At 57.4% G+C, this 14,139-nt stretch overlaps 1 protein-coding gene across 1 annotated transcript in view; it reads right to left on the bottom strand.

Annotated features, from left to right (window-relative positions):
* Positions 1 to 51: 51 nt before the first annotated feature.
* PCNX2 (pecanex 2) overlaps positions 52 to 14,139 on the bottom strand; it is a 313,479-nt gene continuing 299,391 nt past the window's right edge. The window contains exons 29-34 of the mRNA XM_073879043.1: positions 13,506 to 13,650; positions 12,796 to 13,026; positions 11,985 to 12,259; positions 11,097 to 11,281; positions 3,486 to 3,925; positions 52 to 2,060 (exon numbers count right to left, since the gene is read on the bottom strand). Of these exons, the coding sequence (XP_073735144.1) occupies positions 1,887 to 2,060; positions 3,486 to 3,925; positions 11,097 to 11,281; positions 11,985 to 12,259; positions 12,796 to 13,026; positions 13,506 to 13,650 (1,450 nt within the window). The 3' untranslated portion in view covers positions 52 to 1,886. The remainder of the gene's footprint in view (positions 2,061 to 3,485; positions 3,926 to 11,096; positions 11,282 to 11,984; positions 12,260 to 12,795; positions 13,027 to 13,505; positions 13,651 to 14,139) is intronic.

Genomic DNA, 14,139 nt, shown 5'->3' with positions numbered 1-14,139 from the left:
TAAAAACAAACAGGCTCACGTGTTGTAAATATAACGTTCTTTATACCACAATGTAGAGAAAAAGTGTGACTGCCGTGCTGACAGGCATGCGGGTCCAGGAGTGCATCCAACCCCATCTTTCCCTTTGTGGGCACACACACCCGTGCACGTGTGTGTGTGTGTGTGTGTGTATGCACTCCCAGCATGCACGCCCAAGGCGGTTTTACTCTCTCAGACAATGCAGACTTGTATTCGGATCAGAGGACTTGGGCCTTACTGTTGTTGACAAACCATGACCGTCCTTGTCTGCTTCCTTTGCACGGAGACGACCCGGATAAGCCATCGGGTCATTGATTGGAGAAGCAGCTCAGGAATCTCTAGCAGAATGACATGCACCCAGAGCACTTTGGCTTCTCATCTGCATTACTGTTTCTCGACCTCTTGGTTTTCCAGCTCTGTCAGGAGATCCATTTCCTGTGGAACGCAGTGGCTTTCTGGGTTTCTTACTTCTGGGTGCCCAAGAGGGTGGTCAGCCCAAAACAGGCTGACTTAATTCAAGGAGGTGCCCTTTGTGGGGAGGTCACGCTCACAGCTCAGGGCCGGCCATTTAGTCCTTAGGGCTTGGCTATAAAGTTGCCCAAGAGGATTTCAGGGACTGCCAGCCAAGTTTGGTTTGGCCGACTTAGAGAACTGCAGTGAGGTTCTGTCAGCTTCTCATTAGACAGACACCTGCATTTAAATCAATAATAACCAACTTTGCATCTCCGGGGATGGCTGATTTGAGAATGATGCACAGTGTCTCTGATTACAGAGCCCACCTATTATTATTAATTGGCAATCCTTACTTTGAAAAAAAAATTACCATCTGCTTCCAGGGGGAAAGAAATTCTCTGCTGTGCCCTCCCCTAGCCCCCACGCTTCAAATCCTAGATACCTTGAAGAAAGTCATGGGACTATCTCCAAAGTGACTTATTTCTAGCTATTGTCTTTCCAGAAGGGATGGTTCACCAGGCCAGTGATGCTCTTCTTCAGAGACTGTGTTTCAGGACTCCTTCATCCTCCAGTACATCCACAAGAAATCAGGTTTCTGCTTTCCCCGGTGACAGGCTTCACTTGGGGAAGGTCCCAGAATTTGCCCAAATGCCATTCTCACAGTACAGGATACCCCAGAACTCACACAACCGGACACAGCCGTAACTGTAAACATTTTATTCCCAAAACAAAGGTGTGTGCGAGTGTTCTATGACACGGGAAGGATGGCTTGGCTCGGAAAACAAGCGAACATTCCTGCGAGTGGACAGGAGCGCTGGGCGAGACAGGCCTGGCTCGTGGGGACCCGCGGGACTGCAGTCGAGCATCATGTGAGTCCGGATGGCTTTCCACGCTCCCACAGGACTCGATGTCTACACTCGGGTCACTAGTATACTGTAGACATGACTGCATGCACTACCACGTTTCAGTAAAGCTGCCATTGGCTTATACTTAACATCTGCGTAAATGTGCTAGAAGAGGTGAGGTTTTCTTTACGCGGCGATGGAACCCTACTGCGTCCTGAACGTGGTTTACGGGAATGTCCAAAATGCCAGTTGGTTAACATGCGGTTGTCTTATTTTCTTCAGGGCAGGAAAGAGGGACTTAGGCGCTCTACTTACTCTAGCTGTTTTAAGCTATTACGTGGCTTTTGTTAGAATTTTCAAATTCTGGAAGTTGTGCGTGCCACGCCCGGGAGCTGGGGGGGGTGCAGCTTGGAGCAGCGTCGGGGACGGGGGCGGGGAGGGGAGGGAGGTGTGCTGTCAACTGTTTTATTGCCATGGGAGACTTCCTTCGAGAACCTGCGGTAGCGTCCCTCCAGTTTCTAGAGTGGCTCTCGTGGCTGCAGAGCAAGGGCCCCCCTCCAGCCCCTGCCCCTACTGCTCATCCGAAGCACTCTGCTGGGAGGCCGTGTCGTCCAGGCCCATGTCCTCCTGGCTGGCTCTCCTGCACAGCAGTTCCCCGTTCTCTGCCACGGCCCCAGCCGGACGGCGGTCACAATGCTGCCCCTGCTCGGTGGCCTCGGTGGGTTCACACGGCTCAGAGAAGTGCTTGAGAGAGAGGAGAAGCAGGGAGGCTCAGCAAACGTGTAAGGCCACTGCTGACCACCAGCCACCGCTGCGGGGGTAGCCTACCCCGCCAGCGTGGCAGGGGGTCTGAGGGCCAGTGTGGGGGCCCACGGGGCTGGCCTCCGCCGAAAGAAAGGCGGCCACGGGTGTACCGTGCCGGGGCAGGTTGGGGGCTCTGAACACGGGGACCTTTCCCCAGGTGATGGGCATGCCCTTGGGTAAGAGGTTACTGTGTGCCTGGCATTCCTGGGGTTAGGCCAGTGCACCGCCCCCCCCCACACGCATTGCCCCCTGGCGGAAACCCTAAGTCTGGCAGGTTGGTGCCCCAACAGTAATACCGGTGCCCAGAGTGCCAGGGACCCTATTGTCCTGCGGGAACCTGCCAGAATCCCAGACACACACCCACAGACGGTATCTTAAACAGACTGCGGGGCGGGGGGAGGGGGAAGGACGAGAAATATGTGTGATTTTGTGCATTTTTTTCCTGAGGAAATGGAAACACAGAGGGAAGTTTGTTTAGACGTGTAGTTATCTAACTAAACCTAGCTAAAGCTCCTGAAGGCACCAGCCTGCTTGCCCTTGGCCCCTACCTGTGGAGCTTCCCCCGTTGGTGTGGTCCCCATCTTCCACCTCCAAGTAACCCGCCCCGAACCGAAGCCGGGCAGGCGGTGACCTCATGCTCTGCAAGAGCGTCAGCCTCTGGCCGGAGAAGTTGTGAGCCCGCAGAAGGGGCACGCGACACCTCCGGTGTGACACCCGTGTTTGCCCGGTGCCTGCCGGTCTCTCCCTCCCGGCTGAAGGGAAGGGTCGGGGGTCTCTTTACTTCCTTCCTTCCTTCCTCTCTGACGAAGCTCAAGTGTGACCCAACGTCAGCTATAATGGAGCTCTGCATAAGTCACCGTGTAGTTAGGGGAAGGCTTTCCACCTGTCTTTTTCTGAGGTTCACATACACACAAGCGGGAGGACCCCTGGCAGTTGGAAAATGAAATCTGGCGCTAGGGATCAGCGAGGATTTAAATCCCATGCTGGCCTGAGTCCTCTCCTGTCCCTCGGGCCAGGGTGATGTGAAAAGAGCATGAAGCAGAACAGGCTCCTGCTCTGTGGTTACGCGGAGAACATTCCCGCTCCCCTCCCCGGCTCAGGGCTCAGGCTAGCAGTTCTGCTGAGTGCGGGCACTGGGCACCTTCCAGTACCGCCCACTGTGACCCGGTCCCCTACGGGACGTGCGCTGCGTACTTGTCTGCCTCTGCGCACGGCCAGAACACCCCCTGTCTAGCGCTACCCGGTGCTTTACGCTCGGGGAAGCCCGTGGACGAGGCGATGGGAGTCTACAGGCAGCCGGATGGCGGGGGCGTCAGGCCAGGGGTCTGCACACCTGCCCTGGCCCCCGCCGGCTGAGCCCCTTACCCGTGTGGCCTGGCTGGCGGCCCGGGCCGAGGGGCCCATGACGATGTTGACGCTGCTGGACGACTGGGTGTCACTGGTGTTGCCCCCCTCCGCAGCAGAGAGTCCAGAAATGACCAGGGCACTGGAGAAGCTCCTCTTGCCGAAGAGGAAGCTCAGGGTAGAGCTGGTGGACGAGCCCAGGCTGGACCTGATCAGCGCCTCGGCCCGCTCGCGGACGCTCAGGTGGCCCGTGGTGGTGACGGGCGGGGGCTGCGAGTGCAGGGACGCGGCCGAGGCGTGTAGGGAGAGCCGGCTGCCCGAGAGCCTCTGGGCCAACTCGTGGACCGACGTGGATGTCTGCAGGAAGGGCTGGTGGCTTTCTAGGATCGGGCCGGACGAGCTCAGCGGGGCCGGCCTTTGGCATAACGCCCCAGGGGCCTGGACAGACTGGCTTCTTCTGCCTTTAGAAGAAAGCAGAACAGGTTGCCACGGCAGAGGGGAGAAGGAGCCTACCCGTGCAGCTTTACAGAGAAGCAGGAGGAGGCTCGGTCGCATAACTGAAGTATCAGGAAGCGCTAGGCTCTAATGTTCAACTATGACTTTGAAGGGAGCGGTCAGTGAGGTCACAGTTCTACCAACTGCCTTATCGACGTGTCTCCTGAAGCTTCCACAATTAGGCATTCAATTGATAAAGAATAGAGGGGGTGAAGGGGTGGGCCCCCTGGGGACCGTCCCATGCATTTTCTCACGTTCAACCTCAGCCCAAATGATTAATTGTGCATCTGGTGATTCTAATTTACTTACGTGTGTCTAGAGGAGATCCCGAGAAGTGACATGTCCTTGAGAGAGAACTCCTTAGGGAACATGCGTTAATATGGGGATCCCAGGGGTCCCCTCCAGCCCCGCTCCTACCCCCCAGCGGCTTCTTGGCTGGAAGGGTCCTCTGCCTCACGTGGACCTTAGTGCGATGTGGACGCTGGGATGGTGAGGTGCCCGTTTCCACACAGGTGTCCCCACCCGGTCTCTCCCGCCTCCTGCCCGCCTGCTGGGACCCCGGGGGGCGCCCCCCATGGTGCTGCTCACAGTCCCGCAGGACAGGGATGAGTGTGGGCAGCCCCTCCCCCGCCCGGCACGGGGCTCTCCCTGGGAGCTGGGGCCCATCTGGCTGATCCCTGCTGCAGAGCTACGTTACTCTTACACAGGGAAACACAGGGAGGAAAGGGACCCTGACGAGTCACAATTAGCGGAGAGGGTGATTTGTTAGTTTATCCAGAGTTCGACAAGGCCAAACATCTGTTTGTGATTTATACGGTAATGCTGATTGCTGTCCAAAAATACTCCACATTCATCCACAAGTCGGTGATTTTGATGCTGGATCGCAGACCACCCGCGCTTGGTGGGGGAACTTCTCAGCTAATTCCAAAAACCAGGGGACAAAGACCCATCTGTATGTCAGAGGGGAATGGTTTATGTTCAAGGCGAGACAGGGGTACCTCCCCCCCATTTCCTCGCTTCAGACTTTCTCGTTGCTCTCTGTTGTTATTGTGGTTCTTGATTTTTTTTTTTTCTAAATTAATTTTGCAAGTGGAACGAGTAAGCAAGCCATGCAAATGCATTTGTGCTACCCAGGGTCATTATTTGATCATTTAACTTAACTTTGCCAATCACTTCATTATCAGATTATGAGTGTTTCCCCAGAAAACCTCCTCAGAACCTGGGTTTTGGAAATACCAGAAAAATTACCCTTCTTGGTTCATTAGCCTGGCACCATTCTCTCATCTCGGATGGTTGTCTGGAAGGCCGTGGTGCACATCCCCGCCAGCTGAAGGGTGGAGTCTTCCTCTCCAATCTGGGATTCAGATTAGTGAGGAATTCCTGACTGTTTTCTGCAAGGAGGTCACCAGCCTCTCCAACAGGGACCAGTCCCGTCCCGGCCGGGACGTCTACTTTGTAGCGAGGCAAGAAGACGGTAGGCTGTCGGGCCAAAGTTGAGGCCGCGCAGTGAGTGCTGGGCCCAGCAGGGCCAGCAGACGCACCGGGTGGTGGGCTGGGGGCAGTGCTCCTGCCTGAGCAGGACCCCAGGCCCCGGATTGGGATGCGCGGCTGGGAATTGAGGCAAGGAACAGGTGGGGCCCCAGGCACGGGAGTTGAGCTTGGGCCCTATAAAACAAGATCCCTTTCTTAGAATTTGGTTCACGTTCACCCTTCAGACGGTTCCATCATTGCTACTGGCTCAGCTTCTCGGTCATGCCCTTTCAGAGAGGCCGGCCCTCCTCCTCGACCCCCCCGGGGGCCTCCCTCCCGCACGGTGCTTAGCACATGGGTGGTCACTGTCTGCTTTGTGGTACTGTGCTGTGTGTGGTACAGGCCATCACCCTCCCGGCCCCCTTGAAGTGACAATGACTGCATCGTCCCCACAGGTTCAGCACGTGGACTGGCAGGAAGGGACAGTTGGGACCAGCCTGCAAAACTGACCTCACACTGAGCCCTAGAGCTTCTTAAATCCCCGATTAGGCACAGAGTTAGCCCTGGGAACTTTAGCATGGGGACAGGGCTTCTTATCCTTGGCCGTTAGAACCATTTGGGAAGCTTAGAAAATGCTGTGTCCTAGAGGCTGAGACCCCCCTGGGGTGTGCACCTGCAGGATGCCCTTAGGCCCTCACTGTGCACGGGAGGGCGGCCTCTGGGGCAGGGAGCTGGGTCAGGGATTCTCCTGTTGTTCCAGGCCAAGGCCAGAGATTGGGGCACAGGATTCACCTCCCCTTTCTGGAGAATGGCCTTTAACGTCCCCGCGCTGGCTGGGCAGGCTCCTGGCCTCCTTTCTGGGAGCTGTGGTCTCCACTCGTGTGGGCACAGGGCTTTGATTCAGCGGCACAGAGGGTGAGGAAGCCAGAGAAGACACAGCCCCTTGGGGATGGGAAATGCTGGCCTGCTGGGCATGGTGGGTGGGTGGCTTCCCACCACTGGCTGCATCTCGTGGAAAGATCTCAGCAGCAGGTCTGAGGGGCAGGGCCAGCCAGCCAGGTGGGGCTGCTGCTCCCCAAGAGCGGCCCCTTCTCGGGGCCTCCTGTCCTTGGGACCCTGGGGCTACTGCACACAGGACCTCAGGAATGGAAAACGCTGTGCCCTGAGCCCTCTCTGAGCCAGAAACCCTCCCTGGGTGCCCATGCCAGCCACATCGGCCAAGGAGGAGGTGGGTGGAAGGGGTCCCGGCCGGTCCTTGGAGGCCCAGCTGGGTGTGGCTCTCCCCCGACGCTGCAGGCATTTGCGGGTACTTGCTGTTTACCAGGTGTGAGGGTACATAGCACGGGAGCCTCAGGAAGCTCTCGCCTTCCTGTGTTTGGTCCCCCGAGTCCTGGGGCTCTGACATGCGGCTTACAAGACGGCACGTGCTTCTGACTGCCAAGGGACGGGGAGAGAAGAGACTGCCCCCGGGGAGCAAGCAGGTACAAAGAACCTCCGCAGAAGATGGCAGATAGCCCTGTATGGCTTCAGCCATGGCGGTAGTAAAAAAGAAGGTGACACTGAACTTTTCCAGGGGGCAAGAGGGAGAGGTGTCTGCGTCCTGAGTGTGGGAGAGGCAGGTTGTCCCTCTCGTGTACCCATTTTGGGCCTTTCTAGATTTCTTTTGGGAGATCCCCTCTGCCAGGATGCCCCCAGATTTCCCTGCATCAGCCAGAGCTCAGCCAGGGTGGGGGAGAGGGAAAGAGGGGGGTGATCCCTGCCATTTCTTGTCTGGGACCCATGACCCCCAGCTTCCCTCAGCTTACTGGGCCCCCCTGGGGATGCTAATCTGAATGGTTGGAAAGGGTGGCCCCTCTGAAGCACTTGCAGCCTTCAGCAGACCGGCGGGGATCCTGGCTGCCTCCAGAGACACAGCCTGGATGCTCTAGGGGTGGCAGCCACCTGTGGGAGACCAGGGGTCTGGTCCTCAGCTGCCCTTTGGGGTCCCCCTTCTTCCCAGGACCATGCCAGCTCCATGTGGCCGAGGTCCTGTCCCCAAGGCATCACCAGGAGTGTGTCCACAACTAGCGTTCCTGGAGAACTCCCAAAAGACGTAAAGTCGGGCCCTGGGGAGATTCGGGCGGGGGCTTGGGGCACCGAGGACAGGCCGACAGGATCATAGCTCCTGGTGCCAGTGGTCTGGGCTGTGATGAACAGATGCTGGCCACAGCTGAAGTCCCACGTGGGAATAGGACCCAGCGTCTAGCCCTAAGGGAAGCCTCAGTGACCGTGGCGGAATTCAGCTCCCAGAGTTTGGGGTGGGGGGAGCCATTCTGCTGAGCGGCCACCTAGCTGGCAATTTAGAGGGCCCCACACAGGTCCTCCTTCTGCCCACCTCCCCCCACAGGTCCAGGGAGCCATGGGAACAAGGGGCAAGCCGACCCGCTCCCACACACTCCTGCCTAGAGCCCTGTGCTGGGCGCCTGGCACTCAGGATTCAAGGCCCAGATCCAGAGCCCGCGTGGACCCCTTGCCCGGGCTCCCCTCCCAGGGTGGACGCTGGGCCTTCCTGCGGCTGTCGGCAGGGTACAGATGGGGCATGGTGTGGCCGTCGCTAACGTCTGCAGTTCTGGATAGGAGCACCCACGGAGCCCACGGGCCCCTCTGCCCCTGCCCCATCTCACCCAGCCCGGGGGCGGCGGACAGCTCCCCGGCCCTGACCCACCTGGGGCCTGCCTGCGGGAGCCTCTCCAAGTGGCATTTGACCAGAGGCTTAGTGAGTGGGTGAAGGATGATGCGAATGGTCCGAAGTGAAAATGACACCCCTCCGGCGACGAGGCGGAGACTTACGATCACGTGCCGCTGTCGGGGCTGGGGGCAGGGCCCGAGAGAGCAGGAGAGCAAGAGAGAGGTTCTTCCCATGGTCGAAGCGGGGAAGGGAGGGCAGGCCTGGGGCCATGGCCCCTGTCCCCCCCGCAGCCCTCCGCCCCTCTGCAGGGGTCCACGCCCTCCTTCTGCAGGCCTGTCCGCCTGTGGACACGGGGTAGGCCTGTGGGGACGGCAGGGGCAAGAAAGGGAGGCGGCTGGCTGCTGTCCCCAGAACTGCGTGTCCACTTTGCCTGCTCGTGGGCCAGAAGGAGGGCTGGAGCAGGTGTGGGGGGGTGGCTCCGTCAGCTCCATCCTGGGCTTGGGAACAAGGGCGGCACTTGACGAGGTGACACAGCGTCCCCAGGGCCAGAGTGACGGGACCATGCACGGTGGTTAGGATGGCAGGTTCTGGGCCCGTCTTGCCTGGGCCTGTCTGAATCCCTGCTGGGTGACTCTGGGCAGTGACTTAACTTCTCTGTGCCCCGTCTCCTCAGCTACAAGATGAGGACAGGGAGGGCCTCTCTCGTTGGGTCACGGTGAGGACCAGCGAAGCTGCACTTGGAAAGCACTCAGGATGACACAGGGCAGCAGTGAGGGCTGGGGGACTGTTACTACGATTTGTCACCGCTGCAGGGGTGCGCCTGATAGAACCCGGGCGGGCGGGCAGATGGGCACACAACAGGAGGGGACAGCAGCAAGGCAGGTGGCTTCAAAGCCACTGGTGCTTGGCTGTGGGCCCCATCAAGCCCCTGAGCAAGACGACAGCGGGTCTCAGAGCCTGAGGCAGCCTCGGGCTGCAGGTGGGGACTGACGGTCACGCGTGCTGGGAGGCCAGGCCCGTGGCTGATGTCCCAGGCCTGCCTCGGTACCGTGTAGAGCACGGAAAGCCAGGAGTGACCTCGGTAGGAGCCGTTTTAAGAAGCAATAATGAAAAATGAACAGCTCGTTTGGGCTCTGGAAGATCCTGCTCCAATATCTGCCACAAAAATCTGTATGTGCTCCCAGCTGCAGGCCTCTGGCTGTGAATGGGAAGAACATTCACTACCCAGGGTGTCCGGGTCCCGAGGGGAGGGAGGGACACTAGGGGACACTAGGGAGGGCCACGTCTGCCAGGTCTGCCAGGCCAAGCAGCGTTGGCCCCTTTTTACTTGTAAAAAAGGGAAGAGGCATCTCACGGGGTCCCAGGCTCGTCCAGCACACCCACCTCCAACTCTTTAAGAGCTCGGGCCTCCTCCAGCCCAATCCCACCCCCCTCCCCCCACTCCAGACTTTCTCTGGTGCAGACAAGTCACCTGGACAGGCGTGCCAAGCGCGCAGGCATTTCTCCATTTGGAAGCTACCTTGCATTTTCCCATCTGGAAAATCGCTTCAGTGATTCTGAAACTTAACATTGCTCATGCAGCAAGAACAAGTGTTAACGAAGCAGTAAGACACTCCCAGCCTGAGAGTGAGCCTTGAGCACTGAGGCCTCCGGCCGGGCTGGGCAGGGACTCTGCTCAGCCCTCAGGGCCGATGGCTCCAGGCAGGAACAGGCAACCCCAGCCACTCTGCCCAGCTCCCCAGCTCCCTCTCTCTCCCTACCTGCCTTCTTCCCTTCCTTCCTAGCTTCCATCTTTCCATCTCTCGGTCTCATCTGTCTGTCCACGCATCAGTCACCTGCATTTCTCTCTATCTCCCTATGTATCTGTATTATTCTACTATCAGCTTGCTTTTCTTCCTCTCTTTCTCTCTTTCTCTCTTTCTTTCCTTTCTTTCTCTCTCTCTCTCTCTTCTTTCTTTCTTTCTTTCTTTCTTTCTTTCTTTCTTTCTTTCTTTCTTTCTTTCTTTCTTTCATTGCTTTCTTTCTATCAGCTGTCTGTCTCTCTATCTACAGTCTTGCCCATGTTTTCTGTAAAATCCTCAGCCTTGCCTGGGGCACTTCCAGGAAGCATGGACTGTTCCTTGCTAACTCACTTGGTGCAGAGCTGGCCCGTGGGACAGGCACAAAGAGGCACTTAATGAAGGCTTCTGGATGGTGAGGAAGCACTGAGGCCAAAAGATGGAATCACTCACAGGTTGCAAAGCGCAAAGCCAAGCACTGATGTGCTGGCGGGAACCAGGACAGAGCATCTGCCTCTCCTGCATCCATCCACCCGGTATGTCCTCTGCAAGCCCTCAGTGTCACCTTTCCTAACCCAGCCGCCCCCTGTGGAGCAGGTTCTGGAAGCCCATCCATCTGGTTGAGCCTAACTAGGTGGGCATTAGTTTAAAGTTGATGTTAGACTTTAAACTCATCCCAAACGTGGACCAGTGCGCCTCCTCCATCCCGTCTGCTGGCATCCCTTTTCCCCTCTTTTGTTACCCTCTGAAATGTCAGGTGTACGTGGGGGAGGTGGGAACCAGAAAGAAGCAGGAATGGGGGAGAAGGGGGCCTGTCTGCGCAGCCCACAGATGCAGAGAGGGAGAGGATCCACTCTCAGAAGGGTGCACACACCAGCCTGGATCAGTAGCTACAGCACCGCCAGACACAGAATCCAACGGCCACCGAACGAGGGAGAGGTGGGACGGCGGGAGTGGCCGGTGGACAGACAGACAGACGGACAGACAGGTGGCTGGCTATGGTAATAGACAAGAGATGGATAAAGGATAAAACCTGAGTCTAACAGAGTTTTTTTGCGAGCAGAGTCAGTAAATTTGGGGCATCCTTTGGCCCAATCCTGATTTATTTTCTTTTTGCAAGAAGGAGCTCTTGCGGGTTTAGAATGACAGCATCGCCCATGGCGTTGGTCACTGGGACCAAAGGAGCTTCGATCGGTGACCTTGAGGCCCCGCTGCACGCACCTGTCTTCTGTGTCCCTTCACGGGGCGGCCAGTGGTGGGTCCCATCTTTTCCTGGCTGTTCCATGCTGCTCTCCTGGTTCTCGCCGCCCGGAGCGCGGCCGCCGCCTGCAGAGGGGGCAGCCCTCCCATCCACGTCTTCAATGTTGCCGGCGCCTGGCTGGCCAGAATCACAGCCCTTGCGCACCCTGGGAGGGGAGAGGGACCTCAGGCATTCTCAGCAGACATTCCTACCCCCCCCCCACCCATGTCAGAGTCAGGGCGGAAGACCGTGCTCCACGGGTGAGCAGCACGCCTGGGCAGCAGGGGAGAAGGGGGCTCCTGGTCCCCAAATGCCAGTGCCTGGTAAATGAATAAACTGCCCTGGGGTGAATAAGCTACAGCCCTGCCCTTCCGAAAGAACCCTGGGCTCTGGGGCCTGAGATAAGCAGCCGCACTCCGCGGCCGCACCTCCTCGAATCTATTCCAGCTAACCCGAGACCTTTCCACAAGCGGGCGGAGGGCTTGCTGGATGAGAGCTGCATGCCGGGGGGGGGGGGGGGGGGGGGGGGGGGGGGGGGGGGGTTCAGGCCTGGTCTCCCTGACAGAGGTGCAACAGTTACTCCTGCAGACCCACAACCTCTGCAGGAACGCTCTGCAGGAACGTGAGCCAGACCTCAGCCTCGGCCAGTGTGAGGGACACAGAGTCTCATCTGTGTGAGGTTCCCCCCGACTCATCATCTGAAACTGCTTGTGGAGACAAATGATCTGTTAGGCTGCTTGGGAATAGCAGTTTTCATCGTACATGGAAATGGTGGTCAACAGTGAAACTCTAACCAGAAATGGGAGAGCTTTCCATGCACCCCCCCTCCCCCCAGCATCTGGATGAAGGCCTGGGTGGGAAGGACCTACCTTAACCACTTGGTTCGGAACCACGTCCTGATGTCGTCCAAAGTGACGGGGCCGCTCCAGACACTCTGCAGCTGCCTGTGGGTCCCTAGGTAGGACGTGGTTAGTGGGGAGACGTACATGGGGTACCCCAGAGGCTGGTCACAGGAGGAATTAATCAAGTTTCGGAGGACCTGCTTGTTGTTCTGGATGCTTCCACGCTCTGGGTTGCGGTTGCGAAGGAATATGAGCTCTTGCTGCTGCCCGGCCCAGAGGCCACGGACACATTCTTTGTTAACCTGCGGGTCGGGGAAGGAACGGGGAGGAGAGGGCGCTGGCGCATGTTTTCAGTCTGCTGGCTTTACCCCACAGACCGTGAGGAGGGCTGTGGGTCTGAATATTGGTGACTACACCACCCTGGCCTGAAGCCGCTTCCACAGTCAGGCCAGAAGAGCGGTCCTAGGAAATGGGTATGATGCCACTTTCATGGGGAAACATGGCTAAAAGAAAGTTGTTGTTTTTGATCCAGTGGTTTGAAGCGATACAAAGAAAAGAAATACTGGTTAGAAAGCCTTCAGGTCCAGGAATAGGTTATTAAGTTCTGGAAGTTTAGAGAACTAGGGAGTGTTTACAAATAAGCCAGATCCTGACCCTCATCTACATGGGCGCCTACCAGGACTTCTTGCCAAAGCCTCTGCCTACACACTAGTTCTCAGGGGCAGGAATGACCCTGGCCCCCTGGCCCGCCTCTGCTCCCCCAAGACCGTGTCCCTGAAAGAGAAGCTAGCCCAGGGACGCGAGCGCTGGTACCAGCCGGGAGGTAGGGCCACTGTACCTTGATAACCTTGAAGCTCAGGAAGCTCCTGTGGAGCATGATGACCTTGTACTCATGTGTGCCCTCATCTACCACGTGCCGCAGGGTGAGCAGCTCCTCCTTGTTGGACAGCACGGCGCCCCTCCAGGCTGGGTCACCCTCGTGGCAGATCACTACTTTCTTCTCGAAGGATTGGATGGCCTCATAGAGGACCCCTGGGTCTTCATACTCGTCGGGGCAGGTGAACTGGTCCTGAGGGAAGGAGGTCCGTCTGAGCTCAGGGAGGACCAGACAGCTGACCCGGGGGTGAGTGTGCAGATGGTGACTCAGCCGATGACCCCAAGAGCCAAGCCCACATCCACGTGGACTCTCTTCCCACTCTCCTTCCGAATCCTGAGCTGGGTAGGGGATACCTCCTCCTCCCACTGTCCTAACTGCTGGCACGTGCCCAGGAAAACAGCATTGTGGCTTAGGTTCGGGCATTTGAGATGTCATTTTCTCTGGCCTAGCGGAGCATCCCCACCTCCTAGCCGCTCTCGAGGGCCAGTGGCCGCTGGCTGATGTCAAGAATATCTGGGTGGCCTCGATGCTTAGTTACCCAAGTAACATACCCACTCACAAATGTCATACCAAGAAAAGGGACCTGAAATGTCTTGTTTGCTCCCTAATGTTTCAGACTTACCTTTTAAAAAAAAAAATGGATTTTTTTAAAAACTTTTTAATTTTCTTACCTGGTGAAGCTTCAGGGACATCCTGATGGCTGGAGCAACAACCTTATGCAGAAGGTCCATGTCGGCAAATACCCACTCATCTCGTGCGGTGATTCTGAAGTCACCTTTGAAGAGGGCGTGAAGGCCATACAGGAAAGAATCCAGGCTGTAAAGCAAAGTCCGACTTAACGTTCGCTCACACTGAACAGTGTTCAGAAACTTGTCACTCTGAGCAAGGTCTGAGGCTCCCATCTGTCATGTCAAGAATGACCGTCATGCCTTGCAAAGGCTGACCGAGGTGGAGTGCCCCAATGCCCAGACCCTCCCGACAACCAGCATAATGGCCAGCCTCAGAAACCGTGACCCCCGCCCCCGAGTCCCTCATGCTGAGCTCCGAGAGTGAGGGTGCAGGTCCTGGTCACTGCGAGCCTCTGCTTACGGCTGGTTTGTTCCAGGACTCCCAGAAGTGCCCTTCTCAGGGGGTGACTGACAGGGCCCCCTGGGGAACAGCCCACAGCTTGGGCTGTTCTCCTTTGGTTTCTTGGTATCACTAGCAGGCTATGTGACTTGCAATAAAAACTGGATTCTACCACAAGGTGGAGAGGAAGAAAATGAAACCCAGTGGAATCTCAAATGGGCCATTCGGATTCTCTGA

Source organism: Callorhinus ursinus, unplaced genomic scaffold (genome assembly GCF_003265705.2).
Source record: "Callorhinus ursinus isolate GAN/ISIS: 27379988/994484 unplaced genomic scaffold, GSC_fseal_2.0 scaffold32, whole genome shotgun sequence".
Lineage (NCBI taxonomy): Eukaryota > Metazoa > Chordata > Mammalia > Carnivora > Otariidae > Callorhinus > Callorhinus ursinus.
The sequence above is the reverse complement of the archived record's forward strand: the minus strand, read 5'-3'. Positions and strand labels throughout refer to the sequence as shown.